This window comes from Anas platyrhynchos, chromosome 13, assembly GCF_047663525.1.
Source record: "Anas platyrhynchos isolate ZD024472 breed Pekin duck chromosome 13, IASCAAS_PekinDuck_T2T, whole genome shotgun sequence".
In the NCBI taxonomy this organism is placed as follows: domain Eukaryota; kingdom Metazoa; phylum Chordata; class Aves; order Anseriformes; family Anatidae; genus Anas; species Anas platyrhynchos.
In genome coordinates, this window is record NC_092599.1 from 6,813,863 (window position 1) to 6,833,467 (window position 19,605).

Consider the following 19,605-nt stretch of genomic DNA (forward strand, 5'->3'; position numbering starts at 1 on the left):
AAGAGTTGCAGCATTTTTGTTTATCAGGTCCTTAAAATTAGCTAATTTCATCTTCCCACGTGCCCCTTCATTTCATTCACTAAGTTGCTCATTAATGAATATTTTTAACATTCAGTAATTGAAACAGTTGCTTCCTAGGTGCAGCCATGCACTGCGCTGTTTTGCTTGGCTGCTCCAGTCTTGCTTCACACATAAGAATAATTATATTTCAAAGCACTAAAAAGAGAGAAAATTATTTGTACTGCATCATGGAAGTTGGACGTTTTTTGGCAAGGGTCGCTGTTGGGCATATTTCCACTGAAGTCAGTGGGACGCCTCCATTTTGTTTGTGTTCTGTGTGTGTGCGTGAGTTTTTGGGCTTGACCCCATCCTGTCTGTGGTTTTTATAAATGTGAGATGTTTTTTCAGACTTGTTTGGTGGCAGTTGTCTTGTGTTCTTTCTTCGTCTGGACATGTGTCCCTGGCAAGTTCTGGTAGTTTTGAGTTGTTTAGGCTATCAAAGGAAATCGCAGTTCATATTTCATGTTAATGTTCCTAAACAACTGTTGGGTAGAATCTGTTGCAGGTTGTGGAAGTGTTTTTTAGGTATCCAAATTTTCAAAAGCAGTGCCGTGACACTACATCTTCTGTTTGCTTCTGTCATTCATTTACATGGCTCATACCTTACTGTACTAGGTCCAAGATTGTTTTTACCATCTTTGTTCTGGGTTTGTCATCATCCTTCATTTTCTGACTGCATTATTATTATTTATAGGCTAAGCAATACTTTAATCATCTGTGTCACTGTTAACTTATGAATATGGAGCAGATAATGATAAATGGAGCAACGGTGAATATTGATGGGTTTGTGTGTTTCAAAAATTGTGATCTTTGTCCCGGGTGCCTCTAAAACTGGAGAATTCCCATCTTTGCCTCACCAGTGCATTTGGACTTTGGTGTGGGCCTGTGACTCCAGTTAAACGAGGTGCTTTGCTTTGTGCCTATCTTAAATCATGCCAGTAGTTACAGCGAAGTCAATTGGACCTCGTATGCACACAAATTTACGTACATTCTTGAAAACCTTGCTGCATTAGTTCTTATTTAGATACAAGGTTTTTCTCTCAGATTTCTTCATTGGTATTCAGGTCTGGCCTTCTGATAGATCCCTGTGTCTACAGAAAAGATTACGAAGGTCGGACCATGCAGATCTGAGGGAGAAGCTTCACTACAGCGAGAACACAGATGTATTACCTTGCCACATCAATGCGTGGCATGAATATAGTCAATTGATACATATATTCTATTAACGCGAGAACCAGTTCTTTCATTATATACATGAAATCCATCAATATTCTGGTCACTGGAATGTGATAAATGGAAAGCTTGGGCTCAATCTGGAAAACTAGTGCTTGTTCTGCTGTTTGCTGGAGGGAATTTCTTGCTTGGTGCTGGTATCTGAAATTTTCTTTTAATTTTTTCTGTCTCATTTACTGCTCTTCCCTTGGAGAAGAAGGGGTACACACGGAGGAACTGGACAGTGAACTAGGTAAATCATCCATCTCTTGTTTTGATGTTTGACTTCAACTGCACAGTTTTAAGCCTTTAATTGCTTTCTCCTTTGTGTCATTTTGCATCTTTCAATTTTGTTTTTCATTTCAACAAGTCTAATTTAGCAACGAAACTTCCCTAACCCATAAAGGTATTAGTCTTCCCCTAGCCTCAGATCTACAGTAGTTTTTGTACTGATTCAGAGTGTGAGGAAAGCTAGAGGGCCTTAATTTTACAAAGTTTGTTTGGATTTGCTTCTTTCTGGACTCTGCAGAAGTTAGGGACTTTTACATTGGTATCTCTGGCTTCAGGGAAAGGTTCAAAGGTGCCAAAGTTGAAATAGCCAAAGGATGAATGTATTTGCTAGATAATAGAAACAAAGTGTGATTTAGAAGTTTAAGTATTACGCAGGTTGTTTTTGCTGAGCTTGTGAATGAAATAGCAGAACATTTTGCCTCAGTAGGTGATTTTATAAGCAGATGATTTCCGATGATGTGGTACATTTTTATTTGCTGCATCCTTTTGTGAAGTGTGCTGTCTTGATATCTAATCTCAGCGGCGCTGAGATTCTGTTATCCTGATGGTGGAGGTAGTTGTTATTTCTGTTCAGCTATGCTCTAGTGCACTTTGAAAGCTGAAAGGCATAAGAGATTGCATAGGATTTTGTTTCCACTGTTATTGCTTTAAAGAGGACTGTATTTACAGTTTATAGTTCTGCATACTGGAGGATTGTATTACCAGAGAATTAACCTCCACTTTCTGTAATGACTTGCAAGTTATTCTGCTTCCCGCTTTGGTGTGATTGATATGGCATTGGCAGCCAGCAGCTATTGACTCACTTTTAACACTTCTCCAGGAACTGTTCTCCTAGATAATATACCTGGAATAATGCATGAGAAGAAAGGCTGAAAAACAGATGCAGGGAAACTCATTAATTGATAAGCCTGACCCCAGTTCTGCAGGCACTTAAACACACAAGTGTTTTGCTTGAACATCATGAGATGTTCTCTTTGTTTTAATGCAGATAAGCTCTACTGAGGTCACAGCCCATTGATAGGCTGTTGAGATTAGCAAATATCGCAGTGTGAAGAAAGACATTTTCAAATGGTTCAGTGACAGCAAAGTTAGTGAGGGGACATGAAGACATATGGCCTACTCACTAAGTGCATCAGTGCTTAGCGTGAACGTAGTGCTGCTGGATATTTAACTCTCTATAATATCTGCAGTTTATTTTATAAATATGAGAAAATCAAAAATTAAAACATTTGTATACCTTCTTTCTTATGAAAGAGATGGAATGAATATGGAGGTACAGATCACCTCTCCTTATGTTATCACCTCTCTTTTGACAGAACATTGACATAAAAAATTAGTCTTTGGAGTAGAATTTGTCATACACTTGGGCAGATCCTCCTGGACATGGGGAGCAGTATAAACTGGGTACACTGAAGTCTTCCCCAGCTCCTTTATGTGATGTATGGAAGTGACTAAAATCCCTGGAGGAGTTACTTTGTAGGATTCCATCTATCCCCTCTGTAGGGTAGGATACTAAACAAGAGTATCTCAGTAGGAATCTGTGTATTTACCCCAGGCTTAAAAGTGTGAGATTGGATATTTGTCCACTGAATGGACAATATCCAATATTGGAATATCCAATCTGCTGACGAATTCTCTGAGACCTCAGAGTGCTGCGTGGGTGTACCAAATTAAAAGCTGTGTGGTTCACTCAGACTCCTAATGATGCAAAATGTTTTTGGAAATCTTATATTTATGAAAATTTCAATACGCTGGGTCATCTTCTGTTTGGCAGGAGAGGTGGAGAAGGGAGATGAATAATTTAAAGCAGCTGAGAAGCTAGACTGCAACATGGCATAGAAATTATTGTTTTAAATGGCTCTGGAGATTATTGACATTAGAGAAATTTCATAGGCTTTTAGAAGTCCAAAAGCGCATTTATGTAATCAACAAGTAATGTGTTAGAATTGCAGGTTTTTCGTATTGCTACTTCTGGAAACCTAGACACACATTCCTCAAATGGGAAGCTGCAGAGATAGAAAACTGTCCAGGAGACTGAAAGGATTTGGGCACAATACCAGTTTGGGGGTTAGGAAAGTGCCGATTTTCTGACTTTCCATGAAAGTTCTTTAAAAGAAAAGGAAAATGAAAATTTAATACCAAAACCTGTTGTGAACAGAAGCAAAGCAAAACATTTTTGTTTGAACTGTAAAAATCAAAAGCACTTAATAGTCCAAAATCAACAAAAATTACTAAGCAAGCAAAATTGTGGAAAACTGGCTTCAAGGCATTTGTACATTACATCTCCCTTCCCCCATTAATTCCCTCCACCCTACCCCACCCCCGGCTTGGTTGTTACCATACTACTTTCACCGCAGTGCAAATTAAGAATGAAATGGCTGCCACAACTTGCAATTTTCCTGATTGCTTGCTAGGTCTTAATTTAGCTGCACGGAAACTCTTTAAGCCAGCCCCGGAATGCTTTCACCATACGGGACTCCTTTGCAAACCAGAGAGCTGTCTTTGCAAAAAGACTTTCAAGATTGGCCTTTTGCTTTCTAACTTTTGCTCTCATACAGTCTTCTTCCTTGCATGGCGTGGCGAAAAACCAGTTTCTGAAGCATTTATTTCAGATCAGTCTTCTGATAAACTTGTGTAGTTTATCTTATGCCCAAAACTTAGCACTGGCTTGCATTTAATTGCTTATGTCTCAAGGAATCCAAAGATGGTAAACCCAGTAAGGATGAAATAATGATAAGAATGGAAAACCTACCTTGTATCTGCAAATAAGGGACATGTGGAGCAAAAACCTTGAAATCAATTTCATCTGATCTTCAGCCAATTCCGAACACAAATATAAACTTTGAGTAATTAGTCCATGTGTGTTTGTATAGATTCTGCTCGTCTCCAGTCTGGAGATGTTTCTATCCTTATGGCAACAGAGCTAAAGTCTGTTAAGGCAGAATTAGATAATTACATTTATTCTAACTAATGGGCCATTGTTGATTGTATTGGCTGAGAAATTGATACCATTAATGAAAACAAATCTTTGCATTTGATAATAAACAAACACTGATTATATTCTGTTGATCTCGTCAGTTTAGTGATAAATTTTGAGGAATTATTTTGCATCAGATATGTGAACTTATGTTATCTGACAATGACTTTTTAAAAGAATGAATGTGCAGAGGCTGTGGGGCAGGGACCACACTTGCACAGTCCATAGCATGGTGGAGCTTTCTTTTGAGTTGAATTACAATATTGCATAAACGTACCACTCTATCTGGTGATTATTTCAGTACCCATAGCCAATGGGAACATTGTGTTCAAAGGAGTGGGACAAGGATCAGGCCCTTAAGTAATACATACAGCTTTAATAACCCTCCGTTGGATGCTGAAGTGATTTTATTACATTCACTAATTATAGCTAAAGTACTATATGCAGTCTAGAAAATCAACAAGAACAAAAGTGGATACATTTCCAAATGTTAATTTCATCTTCAGAACTGTTTTTTGTTAATTATGCTAATTAAAAAAGGAAATCTCTGTTACATGTGATTATGGCAATATGTGTTTTTACATTAAGTACTATGCAGTGAAATACATCTGTGTGTGCCAGCCCCACTTGGGTGGTTTCCATATGCTGGGAGTTTACGTTAAATCCCCTTTGTCCCGTTCCAAGATGCACGTTCACGTTGGACTTGGGGCTGAGCGATGCAATGTAAATCCCTGAGATGTGTCAAAAATACAATTTTATCAGCAGTGGTGAGCATAAATGGCTCTGCCCTGGTACAGAAGATAAAAGTGCTCTTTCTGTTAGCCTGCTACAGTTGCCTGCTGCAGTCTTACCCATCTTCATGTGCTGGTATTAACGTAAATCTGGCCTGTAGCCTGTATCCATCCATTTCTGCTGCAGTGCCTCCACCCAGGACCACTCTGCCCGTGATGGTCAAGCCAGGAGGGTACTTGAGGCACTCCCAGAAAGGAAATTTATTGATCATTTGTTCATTTGATGCACAAAACAAATCTAAAATTGACTGGCTAGGGCATCTTCCCACGCTAACACAGCACCGATGGGGCAGGTTGAGATGTCAGTGCCGCGCTACGCCAGCCTTTAAAGAATGCTGTGATCGTTCTGGAAAGTGTCTGAAGCACTATCTGAGCTGCTGCTGAGTGTGTATGCTGAGCAAGAGCAGGTACCTGCCAGAAAAAGATCCTGCAATGGAGGCTTCAGTAATGCTTTTTCTATTTCCAGAGTTGCCTGCTGGTTGGGAGAAAATTGAGGATCCCGTATATGGTGTCTACTATGTAGAGTAAGTGCTGCTGTCCGGGGCTGGGGTGGCTGGTGGGCGGAGGAAGGCTTTCCTCTGCCTTGTGTTCCCCATCCTCGGGTGGGCTCTGCTCAGGGGAGGCAGGAGCACCCCAGGGGCAGGGTGTGCAGGAGCCCCAGCACTGCCCAAAATGCCTTCATCCATAGAGCACTGACAAGCATGCAGTCAGCTGAGCTCGATCCCCTTCATCCAGCACTCTGCTCACAATACCAGCAGGTAAACCAGGCTGCCCCATTCCCCTCAAGTGGCTCCCGAGGAGGAATGGAGGAGCCCGTGTGGCTGCCCAGCCACGGCAGAGGTTCTTGCATGGGGCTGCATTGCTGTGACTGGAGTCATGGGATCGTGGCGACGCTCTCCGGAATTAGAACAGCTTCTTCTCCATCTAGATGACAGACCGCTTCCCTTGGGAAACTGGAGAGCTGAGTTTTGTTTCATCATTGACCCCATAAAATGAATTTTTAATTATGTGTATGCTCCTGTCTACCAGGGTGGCTTACGATAGCCCTCAGAATAGACACGGAGTACAATTTCTGTCTGCTTTGGCTCAGTTCTGACCCACCATCTGTGCCTAGGGAAACAAGGTTAGCAAACTGTGTAATTAAGGCTTGACATTTATTTACCAAAGACATTGAGAATATTTTTCGGCTATTAAATGCCGTGCCAAGAGGTCTTTCCAGCCTTTTTTCCTGTCACTTTATATATACGTGCCTGGTAGTTCTGTGGCACTCCTTACTGCTGTAATTAAATAGAAAAGTAACAGCAATGAGACGTAAGTTTATTTTACTTACTATCTATAAGCTAGCAAGATACTCGTTATTTGAGCATTTGTCTCTGTCCCTTCCGATTCAGGCACTCCTCTATTATTGATTAATAGTTTTTTGAGAAACAACTTTAAGATGAAAAAGTTTAAATTTTGTAGCATTTTTTGAAATCCTTATAATTATTCTTAAGTTTCTGAAGCTATCTTGAAATTGGAAACCTTTTACAAAACTCATGAACTAGGTTTACCTGCTTCTTTGTTTGGTTAAATATTGCTCTTTAGCAGAAAAATTCTGAGCAGCACTCTACAGTGCTTGTATCATAATTACTTGAAAATGTGTTTGCTTTTTAATAAAGACTTGTGGGATAAGAGACTGTAAAATAAAAAAGTCCTGAAATGTAAACTTTGCCTTGGACACAAAGATGGGCATTAAGCAAATACAATTAACTCTGCCAGTCCCCTGGCAGTAGGAACTGTTTGTAGTGATGGAGAAACTTTTACTCTTCTGTTGTGTTTTTTTTCTTCTTGAAATTGGTAAGAAGTATTAGCTCTAAACACTTTGTAAGGGTCAAAAGCACCCTAATGGCCCTTGAAGGAGAGCAGCTGGTGTTTCACCAAATGCTGGTTTCAACAGGGAGTGTTTGCTGGTGGCCAACTCTGAATATTTTGATCCGTTCAGAGCTCAGCTTTTCAGCCCATAGCCTGCATCCCGGCAGATATTTTTAAGACACTCTATTAATAGTGTGCATTGATCAGATAGCTGGCAGATGTTAGCAGGTATTGGGTTTGTGTTTGTTTTTTCTTTTTTTAACTTCAGTGAGCCAGGGAATGACTGCACCTCCGGGAATCAGATTAAAGTGGGGATGACATAGGCCTGTCCTTTAAAATACAATCAGGCAAGGGCACCTTTTGTTCTTTAATCTCACTATTTTACAGAATAGATCATTATTTTAGTGTATTTGAAGGAATTAGACAGTGCATCATATCAAGACTGGAATCCGCTTGTTTTCTTAAATATGCTTTTTGGCACAACTAGGTGAGCATTGCTGCTCTTCGTATCATTTGGAGTTTTACTCCTTTCCTCAGAGAAGTTTAATACCTGACCGTCATGCCTGCTTGTCACATAAAGGATTTCCTAATTCTTTGCTCTCTTTCTTCCCCAGCCACATCAACCGGAAGACACAATATGAAAACCCAGTTCTTGAAGCGAAGAGGAAGAAACAGCTTGAGCAACAGCAACAGCCACCCGAAGGTTGGCACCGCCGAGGGCTCGGTGGTTGGGGTTTTCATGGGGGAATGTGCCTTCCCTCACTTTGGCAGCACCATGCCAGTGTTTTTGCCCTTCGTTTTGTGACCTTAGAGCTTTTAAAAGGCAAAACGACGTGTGTAGAAAAGTTGCAAATGCCCTTCACATAAGATGAAGAAAATCTAAACCATCTAACCACTTAAATGTCCTAGCTTTCAGCCCTGTAATGGGGAGAGGTTTTTTTAATAGCCTTTATTTCTGGGAAGTTTCTAGGCTTCCGAGAAATAATGAAAGCACACGTTTTCCTCTTTCATCTGCTGTATCAAGTTGTTCGCTATAGCTGGTGTTGTTCCAATCTGCACTGGGACTTGTAGTCTACTGAAGGAGATGAGGAGTGGGCATTTTACATGTACACTAGAGAAGCCTTTCAGCATGGGGGAGTTCTTGACCCAAAGATTTTGGATGTTGTCAAGCTCGAGCATCTGAAGTAATTTTGTGATTTCAAAACGCTTTTTCACTTTTTTTCCTTTTTTTTTTTGTTTTAGTTTTCATTTTATTCCTTTTGTTTTTTTTTTTTTTAAAAAAAAAGCAGCTCAAATGCAGTGAGATGCCTGTGGGTTTGTCTTGGTACCTCCATAGCGTTCCCACCCCTCATTCAACAATGGCTCCTGTCAAAGGGGGGAGATAATTGGGATGATTTAGGCCTCAGCATTCCTTCTGTGGCCCCATTTGCAACAATATCATCCCTTCTACTTAACAGTCAGGGTGAACAGATGTGGGCTGTGAGGAACAGATTTAATATAAATACTGAGACCACCTAGATGCAAATGAAGTCCCAAGTATGAGTGTGAGGTAGGGTGTCCCAGCAGTTGACCTGGACACAGAGTCCTCCAGAACAGGTTTTTGAACATCCCATTCATTTTATTTCTTCTTTCCGTGACTCTTTCCACTCTTGCCATGCTTCTCATGTTTCCTGTGCTCAAACCTTACACTCCCAGTGTGTGTACATGCACGAACTCGTAGTGCTGATGTGAAACAAGTAACATTTCCCTCTCTGCCCCCTCCAGAATGGACAGAGGAGTGTCCATCTCTCCCACCACCCGCTGCTCCAAACCATGTTTCAAACAACCAAGAGGCAGTTCGGGAAGCACCAGTGCAAGGTAACAACCTTGTTGAACGAGTTGTAAAAGTGCAACAAGTTTTTTCTTCACACAAATTCAATTCCCTCAGCCACAGTAAAGGGAATATCTCCATTACTAGTGTCATACACCAGGGTATGTGCCTGCTCATCTGAATTACCTTAGACTTTGAGACTAGTTGTTTCAAGACGACATCTGTTGCCAAATGCAAGAGGCAAATGAGATTACCTGCATGAAAAAAGGATTGTGACTGTTCTCCCATGTAGTGTTCCAAGTCTTTAAAAAGGCATGAAAACATGAGTTACATCAGTGGGTTTTAACAGCAACTGCTGCTGGTGGATGCAAGTTCAAATGGGAGGAGAACTTGTTCTACAGAGCTGTATGGGTAAGCAAGGATTAGGCTTTTATTTCTTCTCAACACTGCTGAGTTTAGAGTGTGGCTCTTATAGTAAGATCAAGAGCAAACTTTTTTTTTTTTTTCCTGTTTATACAGGGCAACCTTCCCTCCCAAAATCTTACCATATTTTAATATGACAAAGACACAGACATCCACATGAAAATTTAAGTTTGAATGCCTTTAATGTGAAAGGGGTAGGAGCTCAGAGGGAGTGATGAGAAGGGAGTGATACTAGGTTTAAACACTGTGGACCTACTTTGAAGTTGAATTAAATGTGTACAAGCACTGTAGGGTACGATAGCCCTTTTTATTAGTGTTGGTGGTCTGTGTATGGCCAGCTCCTCACAGACCAGTGGCTTGTCTTAAAAACCTTGCCAGACAGGACAGGAATCATTCCTGGATTCACAGCATGAGCAGAAATGTTGCTAGATCAGGTTGCCAGCAAGGGCAGAATTTCACTTGTACCTGTTGCAGTACAAGTGCTCTCTGGTTACAAGTGGTTGTAAGCAAGCTGCATCTTTAGTGACACCTAAATTGCATTGTGTGTGTGCAGCATTGCCCTGGTGTGCAGGAACCAGAGGATCAGGAAGGTCAGAGAGGGGGACGCAGAAGCATGTCATTGAGGCAGTCCCCAGGAGCTGGGAAATAACTCTCTAGCCCTGCAGGTCAGCTGTGGTCTCCAAAGACAAGTCTGGCAGGTGTGGTGGCATCCCAGGGTGCCTTTTCTGCCATGAAGAGCCAGGACGTGCTCTCTGTACAGGTGGCAGCAGATCTGACCTTCTGAAAAAGATGTGCCCAATTTGACAGTATCCAAATCCCCCAGCACATTCCCAAGGGGTGTTAGAGTGTGTTAGGATAGTCCAGACTGGCAGCAAGGAAAAACACAGGAGGTCTGGGGGCAGTGCCCTGCCCACCAGGCATCTGGTGTTTGTTATCTCATCAGAGTGCCCCCAAACAGCTGGTCCTGTTCAAGGAGACATCTCCAAATGCCACATCTGCCTTTCACACTGTCAGAAAGGAGCAAGGGCTGCCCAAGCATCCGTGCATGACAAAGCAAAGGACCCGTTAGGAGCCTCACTCAGCTCTCTACCCGCTCCTGACTGCCATCCACCGAAATCTTACAGCAACACTCCAGGAATGTGTTAGCGTGTCTCAGCACCACTCTGAGTGATGTGCCCTGATACCCACTGATGGCTCTCTCTCTTCCATTCCTTCCTCTTTCTTTCTCAGTGCTGCTCCTCCTTCTCTCGCTCCCCCTTTCACAGCAGCTATTTCCAGCTCCCTGTCCTCCTGCCCTGTGCCCAGGGGTTTCCATCTCCCACCAGTGGCACTGCTGGTGGGGATGTGGGCACAAGGAACCCTCCCTGTGCCTCTGGCACTTCTCTTCCAGCTGGGATTTTGTGGATACACTCCCTTAAAACGTGAGCCCTTCCCAAATGCTGTAGGTGGGACATAGCCTGTGGTGCTACCACCCGCTGTTACTACAGGGCGAGTTCACGCTGTGTTTGTAGGCAGAAGCTGGCACGCTCTGCCTGTTCTGTTCAGCTTTTGAACCAGAAATTAGCAGAGGACCAGGCCCTGCTACGTGCTGCCTCTCATCTGTGTTGTTACCGGCGGGGCTGGGCTGCACTCAGCGATCAAGGCGCTTCTCTGCACCTTGGGGCCTGCCCACGGTGTGCGGGATTTCTGCGCTACCCTTCAAAGGCAGAAGAGTGCGAATCCTCGCACTTCCCCCTCATGAATAATCTTCAAATGCACATTTTTATTCCCCCCCAAAACCCAAGTCAAAGGCTTACAAGCCTCCCTCAAGGTCTGCTTTCTGAGCAGAGGCCCACGGCGGTGCTGCCAAGGTTTTTTGAGCGTGTGCCAGCTCTCCTGGCTGCGCCACACGCTGCTGCTCCTGGAGCTGTCACCAGAGGGCTTAGTGGCACAGTCGCTTCCCCTCTAAGCATTAAAAACAATTAAAAGTGCAAAGGTGTTCGGTGTTCGCTCTGTGACGTACAGCAGCTCTGACTCCTTCTCCGAGGCTGTGTGACATGCTCGGTGAGGATGCGCGTTTGGTTTTGGAGCGCCTTGTTTGCTCTTAACCGTGCTCCCGGAGAGCTTTAGCAGCCTCCGGCACAGCCCCCCCAGTCCCAGGGACTCTTTGATCCGCATCTCACAACGACAGTGCTTCATCCGCAACAGGCAAGGAGCAGAAAGAAGAGTCAGACATCAGGCAGTGTCTGAAGAACAGCAGCACCTCCCTGCCCTTGCAGCAGAGGTCATAGGGTGGCAGCGATGGTGGGGTGGGCAGGGGATTGTGCTGGAGGGCTGAGCAGTGTCTGGCCACTGCTTGGAAGCTGCTTTTTGCTTGGTAGGTTGGGAGAAGGCCAAGGGGAGAGGAAAAAAATGGTACTAATCTCTGCAGAGATTCTTACTACAGATTTTTTTGTAGGGGGCAGCTGTGCCCACCTCCCATCCTTACTGGGATGGATGTCACCACGTCAGGACAGAGATAAGACATGTATCTATGCCAGCATTGCCAGCTTTAATATATTCTATTCCCCCAAAAAAGCATTTTTCCCCCTGTGTAGCCTCAGGTCTTTGGTATGCACAAGCACAGCTAACAAAGCAGCTGGTAATAGGAGGTTTTTGCTCGTTCCTTTTACTGCATGATTGGTCCCAGGGAAACAGGTGGAGTGCAATGAGGTGCCAGGACAGCAGAGCCAAGCTCGGTCCCAGCCTGGCTCACCGCTGTGTCTGTGCACTTGTTAGAACGGTGAGGGACAGAGGAAAAACAGATCAAATGCTCCTGCCTGCCTGTTCATAGATTTTCCAAACTTCCTACACAGGAAAACCATTTTTTACGAGAAACCCCTCGGAGTTGAAAGGGAAGTTCATCCACACTAAGCTAAGGAAAAGCAGCAGGGGGTTTGGCTTCACTGTCGTTGGAGGAGATGAGCCAGATGAATTTCTGCAGATCAAAAGTTTGGTGCTCGACGGCCCCGCAGCCCTGGATGGCAAAATGGAAACAGGTACTTTAAATCAAATCACCACCACCACTTTGATTTATGTTTTTTCAGATGTTTTTATGTGCAATTCTTAACAACCTCTAGTCCTCACCTTGTTTTGGGGGAAGGGCATTCAGCTTTCCAATTAGCAAGCAAGGAAGCGGGATGCGTTGAGGGATATGCTCTAAATCTGCGGTGTTTGTGTAGGGTTGCATCATTGCACGTTGTATTTATCTGCCATGGCATGCACCCTTTCTCCCAGCTTCTCTCAGGATATGGGCAGAGGAGTGCCCACCTGCGCATCGCATGCTAAAGATCCCTGTCTTGCAGCCACAGCCTTAAAGAAGTGAATCATACCTAGATGTCAGGCTAAAGTATGCTTGAGACATGCTACGTGGCAGTGTTTTTGAGCAGTTGGTATTTGAGCCTTCTGTTACAGCTCTCATACGCTCTCAGTTTTGCTTCTATCATATGTCAGCATAGCACAGGGTGTAACAGTGAGAGCTGGGGCTTCACAATAACTGCTAAATGGGCTATATATTGTCGCTTGAATTTATTAATTTTTGTATGAGCCAAATTCAACTTTCCATTTCAAAAACATTTATGTACTTGAAGGCTTTAGCAGTGAGCCCGTTATGTGCAGATAATTCTTACTTGCCCAAATGTGACTGCTTCTTTTCCTTGCAAAGTATTTGGGTGCTGCTCTTCACCTGAGAGTGGTACCTGTGGGTGCTGCGGATCAGAGCTCGCAGGCTCCATTTCTCAGGTTCCTGCACAAACGTGAAGCAGCTGTACGCATTTGTCTATCTGTCTGTGTCCTCTACAGGGGACGTCATAGTCAGCGTGAACGACACCTGTGTGCTGGGGCACACTCACGCTCAAGTCGTGAAAATCTTCCAGTCCATCCCCATCGGTGCCAGCGTGGACCTGGAACTGTGCCGCGGCTACCCCCTGCCCTTCGACCCCGACGACCCCAACACGAGCCTGGTGACGTCCGTGGCGATTTTGGACAAAGAGCCGATCATTGTGAACGGGCAGGAAAACTACGACTCCCCGGCTAGCCACAGCAGTAAAACAGGGAAAGTAAACGGCACAAAGGAGGCGAGGCCCAGCAGCCCGGCTGAGGTCTCCTCCAACGGACCCCACGGCTACCCCAATGACACGGTCTCTTTGGCGTCCTCGATAGCAACGCAGCCTGAACTGATAACTGTGCATATAGTGAAGGGGCCCATGGGCTTTGGCTTTACTATAGCAGACAGTCCCGGCGGGGGCGGCCAAAGAGTGAAACAAATCGTGGACAGCCCGCGGTGCCGCGGCCTGAAGGAGGGCGATCTCATAGTCGAAGTGAACAAGAAGAATGTGCAGAGCCTCACGCACAACCAGGTGGTGGATATGCTGATTGAATGTCCCAAGGGAAGCGAAGTCACGTTGCTGGTGCAGCGAGGAGGTACGTTTTCGAAACCGCTTGCAAATCTTTCTTCTTGAATTAAACAAGAAAAGTGCGTGTCACGAAAGACCTGCTCTCTTAAAACTCTCTGCTGAAATGCTTTGTGGCCTGAGGTGTAGGATCTGCCACATGTTGGCAGTTGTTAGGTCACATAGATGGTTAAAATTATTTGGGTTTTGATGCTGCTCTGAAGGCAATGTGCATTAGTTTCTGTGTGCACTTGCACTACACACAGCGTCTGGTAGGGGGCAAGAGGGTGGTATGGCTACACCTTTACTTACATTACAAACCTCAATCTGCTCATAAAACTTTATTCATTTAAAGAACAAGGACATTTCTTGAGCTGTTTTAAGGGATGAAAAAAGCTTGTAATATGTTCTGTGATTTGCAGTGTCTGAAGCCAGATACCTGTGGACTTTTCACTATGGAAATGATTTTTCACTGGGGTACAGTTGGGGTTGGAGGCAGAGAAGTTAAACTTCTCCAAGTTGCGAGTGATTGAAACGTTTCTTCTTGCCATATTTATTTGTTGGCAACTGGGAGCTGAGCTCATTTTTGCTTGCGTTGCTGAGAGGGCACCAGCAGGTACAAAAAGAGTCCAAAATAAGAGTCCTGGTACAAAAATGCCAGGCATGGGCATGCAGGGTAACCTGCTAGTGGGATCTGGACGTCTGCAGGAGCACTCTGCCACTGACAGAGTAAGGGTAAAGCAGCACACCCCACCTCACGTAGTATGCTTAGAATTGGCAGATTAAATTTACAGGGAGAAGGAGTGTGGAGCTTGCAGGGGACATCCAGGTCAGCTGCCCAGCACAAAACCAAAACAAGAGGGGTCAGCTCTCCCATGTGCCTCTGCTCTCTGCTGTGAGGAGGGATCAGCCTGATGCTGGCCCTGTGGCCCTGACGGGGGCAAAGCCACGGCCCCACTGTGCTCCCTGTCCATACGGTGCTTTCCGCAGACAATGTGGGCACACTGCAGGGACAGAGGGAAGCTGAGAGGCAGGTGCTGAACACAGCCCCAGGCAGCCCTGGGGGGAGGGTTGGGTATGAAATCACTTCTCTAAAACCCTCCCAAAGTGTTTAGGTTGTAGTCAGTTGGCGACCAAGGCCAGTCCATTTAATGGAGGCACTCTGCTTTCTGAATTTGCACCTCTGGTTTGTTTTTGGAGTCCTTTCAAGTAATGGAGGGCACCGATTCTGCAATTAATAGCAAGCCCGGAGAAAGCAGCGCCTTTCTTATACGCCTTCCTTTGCAAGTGCCTACTGTATTTTTGTATTTTGGTAGTAAATTAAAAAGTACAGAACAGAATATATTAAGAGTTCTGCAATTTTCGAGGTGTGGATTCCTTAGAGACTTTCAATACCAGATAGGTTTAAAAAATGGACCGCAGTCTCATGATTAATATATGTATTTTGGAAAAAATATGGTTGGAAGAAAGATAGCAGCTATTATTAATCCTCCTTGAGAGCACATATATATCTGGTACCACCATACATTAATTATTTGAATTGTGGCTGACATTTAATAATTCTCCTTGTGCCTTGAAGGCATAATGAAAAGGTTTGATGAGGAAATAAAAGCAGAGTTTTAATAGGATAGTAAATAGTTCCCTGGTAATCTTGCTGAATCTCATATATTTTTTATTGAATTGAGACACTAAACACATGTTGAACATTCGCTGTCCCCTTCCCACGTAGGTGCCGTATCAATCTCCTTGAGCTCCCTCCCCCCCTCCCTCAAGGTCCTGACATTTCTCTCTTGGTGCAGAGCACTTGCAGCTCCAAATTGCGTGCTCTCATGACACAGGACTCTGAAACCATGGTGGCCCTGGATCCAGTTAGTCATTGAAATGTGGTTTTCTCCCTCCCCGGTAGAAAACTGGACTGAAAGGCATGGAGGTTGTGGCACCAAAGCCCAGCAGAATACACTCAGCAGTAGCAGCCCACCATCAGAACCAGTCAGGTTTGCTAAAAGCTCGAGATGGAGGTGGCTAAAACATACTCAGTGCTCAGTGCTGCTGCACTTGGGTCCTCTCTCCAGAAATTTTGCCTTGTGTTACCTCTGCCAAGTCTTTTCGCAGAAGTACCATCCCCAGACAACGTGCTGCTGTTTGTTGTGATCCAGATACAGAAATGCTGTTGGCCCCTGTGCCTGACTCAGGGCTCCCGAAGCTGTTCCTTCTTTAGCTTCAGTCAGTTGTCCTTTCCTCCTCCTCCCTCTGGTGTCCAGTGAAGAAAGTGCTCAGATGCTGCCAGGCATCCTTGCATTAGCCGAGCATTTGCATGCAGCCAGGCTGTGCACGAAGCATCCCTGTAACACTACGTCTGGTGCTCAGAGCCGACGAAAGGATTTGTCAGAAGTGATTACTAATCAGGCAGAAAAATATCAGCAAAAGACGGGTAATACACAGCAAAAGCTCTGCCTGCTCCGAGCTGCTCATGCGCTCCCTACAACAAGGTTTAATTGTTAAAATGCAAACCCGCAGCCGCCGAGAGCAGCCTGGGAAATATTTGGGAAATATTTCCTGTAATGCTGCCTTGGGGGAGCGGGCGAGTCCTGCAGGTGCTCCGAGGGAGGAAAACGGGGATGGCTTCAGGGAGGATGGAGCTGCAGTGCCCCCTCTGCATGCTCAGCTGCTCGTGTGGCATCTGAAAATCATTTGAGGGAGTCGTATGAGATTTGGGGGGGGATAAGTATATTAAGGGAGGGATGATGTCATGTCATTTTTTTGCTTTTGAGAGGCCCCATGGAAGACTTGCCTTACCTATGTTCTGTTTTCAGTTTATTTTCCCCTTTCTCCTCCCTTCCCTAGGGTGTGATTATATTCTTCCTATTGTCTTCCTATTTCATCCCTACACAGTGCTGGAAAAAACTCCCTAAGCCCATCTCACAGTCTGGACTTCAACATTTGAGGGGTTGAGGAAGGGTGAACTCGGAGCAGAGGCAGGGGCAGGGTGGCCGATTGGGCTGTACCTGAGAGCAGATTGCAAATCTGCCTTTGCTTAGCAAAATGAAGGGACAGAGGGGGGAAAATCATTGTCTGTAGTTATTAGACGGGAGAGATAGAAGATTCTTAAACCAAGGAGATCTTAGCTGAGGAGCAAATGGGTATTGTTCGGCCATGAGTAATTTAAAGTGGTAATAAGAAGAAAGTGCCAACCCATCAGAGACTGCAAGTCCGGCCGGAGGAGGCAGGAAGCCTTTGCTGGCTGAAGGTGAAGCTCAGCAGGTTTGAAGGGGTTACGACACGGTGCTTGCACCGGAGGAAGAGATGCTTGACAGCACAGGAGGGCCATTCAAGGCCTGAATACATAAAGCTGCCAGCGCTATTGGTTACAAAATGCAGAATTAAGGAGATGTTTTTGTCCCTGCGATGCACAATGGCACTGCACATCTCATTTATTTTGAAGAATTATTGTTAACAAGGCCACAAAAGGCACATCTTTATTTTGAGTATTTGTAACTGAAAAAGGTTATTTAAACATTGAACCTACCAAGTAAACAAAGTACTTTTCCCCAAAAAAAAGGGAATGTTTGCTGCTTGAAATCCATTTTTCATTGAAATCTTGTCAACGCAGAGTAATTGACTGAAATCAGCAGTTCTCAAATACCTCACTATTCTGCATAGATTCCATTTATAATAAAAGCAACATTTTGTCAGAATAATTTCCCTGCTTCCCAAGTGACTTCTTTTCCAGGGAGCTGCCTGTAAGAACAGGTAGGGAGCTGTTTCAGAAGTTACTCTGCAAAAACTACTGGGCTGTATTTATCTGGGTCAATAAGAAATAGCAGTTGTTTCAGTGAAAGTAGCTGCATGTTTTACTTATGTATTTTGCAAATAACCTCAGGTTAAAGAGGGGTTTTGGTGTTTTTTTGCTGTTTTGTTTTGTTTTGTTTTTTTCAATTTTAGGTTAGTCTTCCGTACAAATCATCCAACAATACTGTGACTGCGTTGGGTTGGGTTACAAGACTTAGGCTGAGCAGTTTGCATGCAGGTTTGACTGGACAGTTTCCTCTCCAAGCGTTCACGGTTGGTGCTCGCTGGCATCTTTATTGACCAGAAGGCTGAAAGTAGCATAAACCTTGAGCCTGATCTGTGTAATCCCCTCAAAGGTGTGTTCCCACTTCACTGGAGATCAAAGCAAAAGCATGCAGTTGAGATGTCACTCACATGTGACGTGCAGATCAGTGCAGTTTCCCTAGTGCAAAATTGACATTAAATCAGGGAACGGAAATCAGTCTTCTGAGACATAAATGGTACAGATGTTGGAGTTTCAGAACCACATGTGTTTTGTGGGAAGGGGAGACTGAGCAGCATTGACCTGTGTAAATGCCATCAGTGGGCACCTGAGTGCTAACCTCCATGTAAAAGCAGTCAGTGATGAAATCTCAATTTCAGGTTGAATTAAATGGAAGATGGTTGTGGGGAGAGATGAGGCAGGAAGGAGTGGGGAGGCCTGTGCTGGATCACCCTGCTGGTTTGCTCCTTGACTCAGCCTTAAGAAGGTCCTTGCGATACATATAACTACAGGAGAGGTTTGTAGCAACGGAACGAAATTACAGAGCTTGAAAGCAATAAACCTATTAAGTCTGCTTAGCTATATGAAGCCTCCCTTGCTGTTCCAGAGATACTCTTGGCGTGTGAGGCTAATTAACCTCCACCACTTCCCATGGAGAGGAGTTAACTCCTTCCTCTTGTGCCAAAAATGAGTGCTGGACTCCACTGCTCTGGACTCGAAGGGTCTTTCAGTAGCCTAAAATGGAAGGACTTTTTTTTTTTCTCTATTTATCTTGTGTTTAGGCCCTTGAAACGTAATATAGTAATATAAAGATTTTCATCTTTTTCTTTGTGCTGCTGGCTACAGCTTCAAGCTCCCCCCAGCCAGGGCAGAGAGGGTTAGAAGATCCTTTAGACACGGTGGGAAAGCTTTACAAACAATATATCGTAACAACTTATAATTGCACGCACATTATAACAGCGTGATTGAAATCAGATTGCTCTTTGAGATCTGGAGTGTCAAGCTACAATGCTTGGGTGTAAGTTACAGCGACACTGAGCACAAGAACCCAAACCAAGTAAGATCCATTACCACTGCTGGGTTCAGAGGACATCTCCTCCCTTTTTTCTTCCCCCACCACAAACCCCTATCTGTCTGAATTTTATAAGTGAAAATGTTGTCTTTGTCCTTGTTTATTGAGATCCCTCTACCCCCACAGAAAGGGAACTTTACCTTCCTGTCCCTACCAAAAGTGTTGGAAAGCAATCATTGAGTGGTAAGAGCCAAAAAAAAAAAAAAGTCTAATCTCACAGTGTTGGAATTAGAGCTCCTTTTCAGTTGCTATCCCTAATGATGCAAAACCATGGTAATTAGAGTCGCAATCAGCTATTCAGTAGAGGCTTGAACTCTTTTGAACAAGCCACTCACTTCTGTTTGCCCTTTAGGCTTGCAGTGAAGAGTGAGATGAAAGTCATGCCACTCCTGCATCTAGCTGCCAGAAAATCTCAAACTGCCTTAGCAGCTGCTGAAGGAGAGGAAAAGTGAGTCCAAACTGTTTTTAGGACAAAATCACAACCTGGGAATCGGATGACCGTTGCCACAGAGCGTGTTAGCCTGTGCCAAAGCTTCTGGAAAGGGAAGAAAAGTTCAGGGTTTCCAGCAGTGTTTTCAGTTCTCAGCACAGAGGGAGCAGAGCACTATACTGGGGTCTTTGTCCCATGCTTGGATCTGCAGGCACCCCATGAAAATCC

At 44.3% G+C, this 19,605-nt stretch overlaps 1 protein-coding gene across 31 annotated transcripts in view; it reads left to right on the forward strand.

Annotated features, from left to right (window-relative positions):
• The window catches only part of MAGI1 (membrane associated guanylate kinase, WW and PDZ domain containing 1), a 320,740-nt gene that overhangs the window by 251,191 nt on the left and 49,944 nt on the right, over nucleotides 1-19,605 (forward strand). For 17 of the 31 annotated variants that reach the window (XM_027467716.3, XM_072044598.1, XM_027467715.3 and 14 more), the window contains exons 7-12: nucleotides 1,487-1,525; nucleotides 5,798-5,855; nucleotides 7,797-7,885; nucleotides 8,947-9,039; nucleotides 12,250-12,432; nucleotides 13,235-13,855. In XM_027467716.3, coding sequence (XP_027323517.1) covers nucleotides 1,487-1,525; nucleotides 5,798-5,855; nucleotides 7,797-7,885; nucleotides 8,947-9,039; nucleotides 12,250-12,432; nucleotides 13,235-13,855 — 1,083 coding nt within the window. The remainder of the gene's footprint in view (nucleotides 1-1,486; nucleotides 1,526-5,797; nucleotides 5,856-7,796; nucleotides 7,886-8,946; nucleotides 9,040-12,249; nucleotides 12,433-13,234; nucleotides 13,856-19,605) is intronic. The other 14 variants (XM_027467723.3, XM_027467719.3, XM_027467718.3 and 11 more) reach the window with 4 other exon arrangements.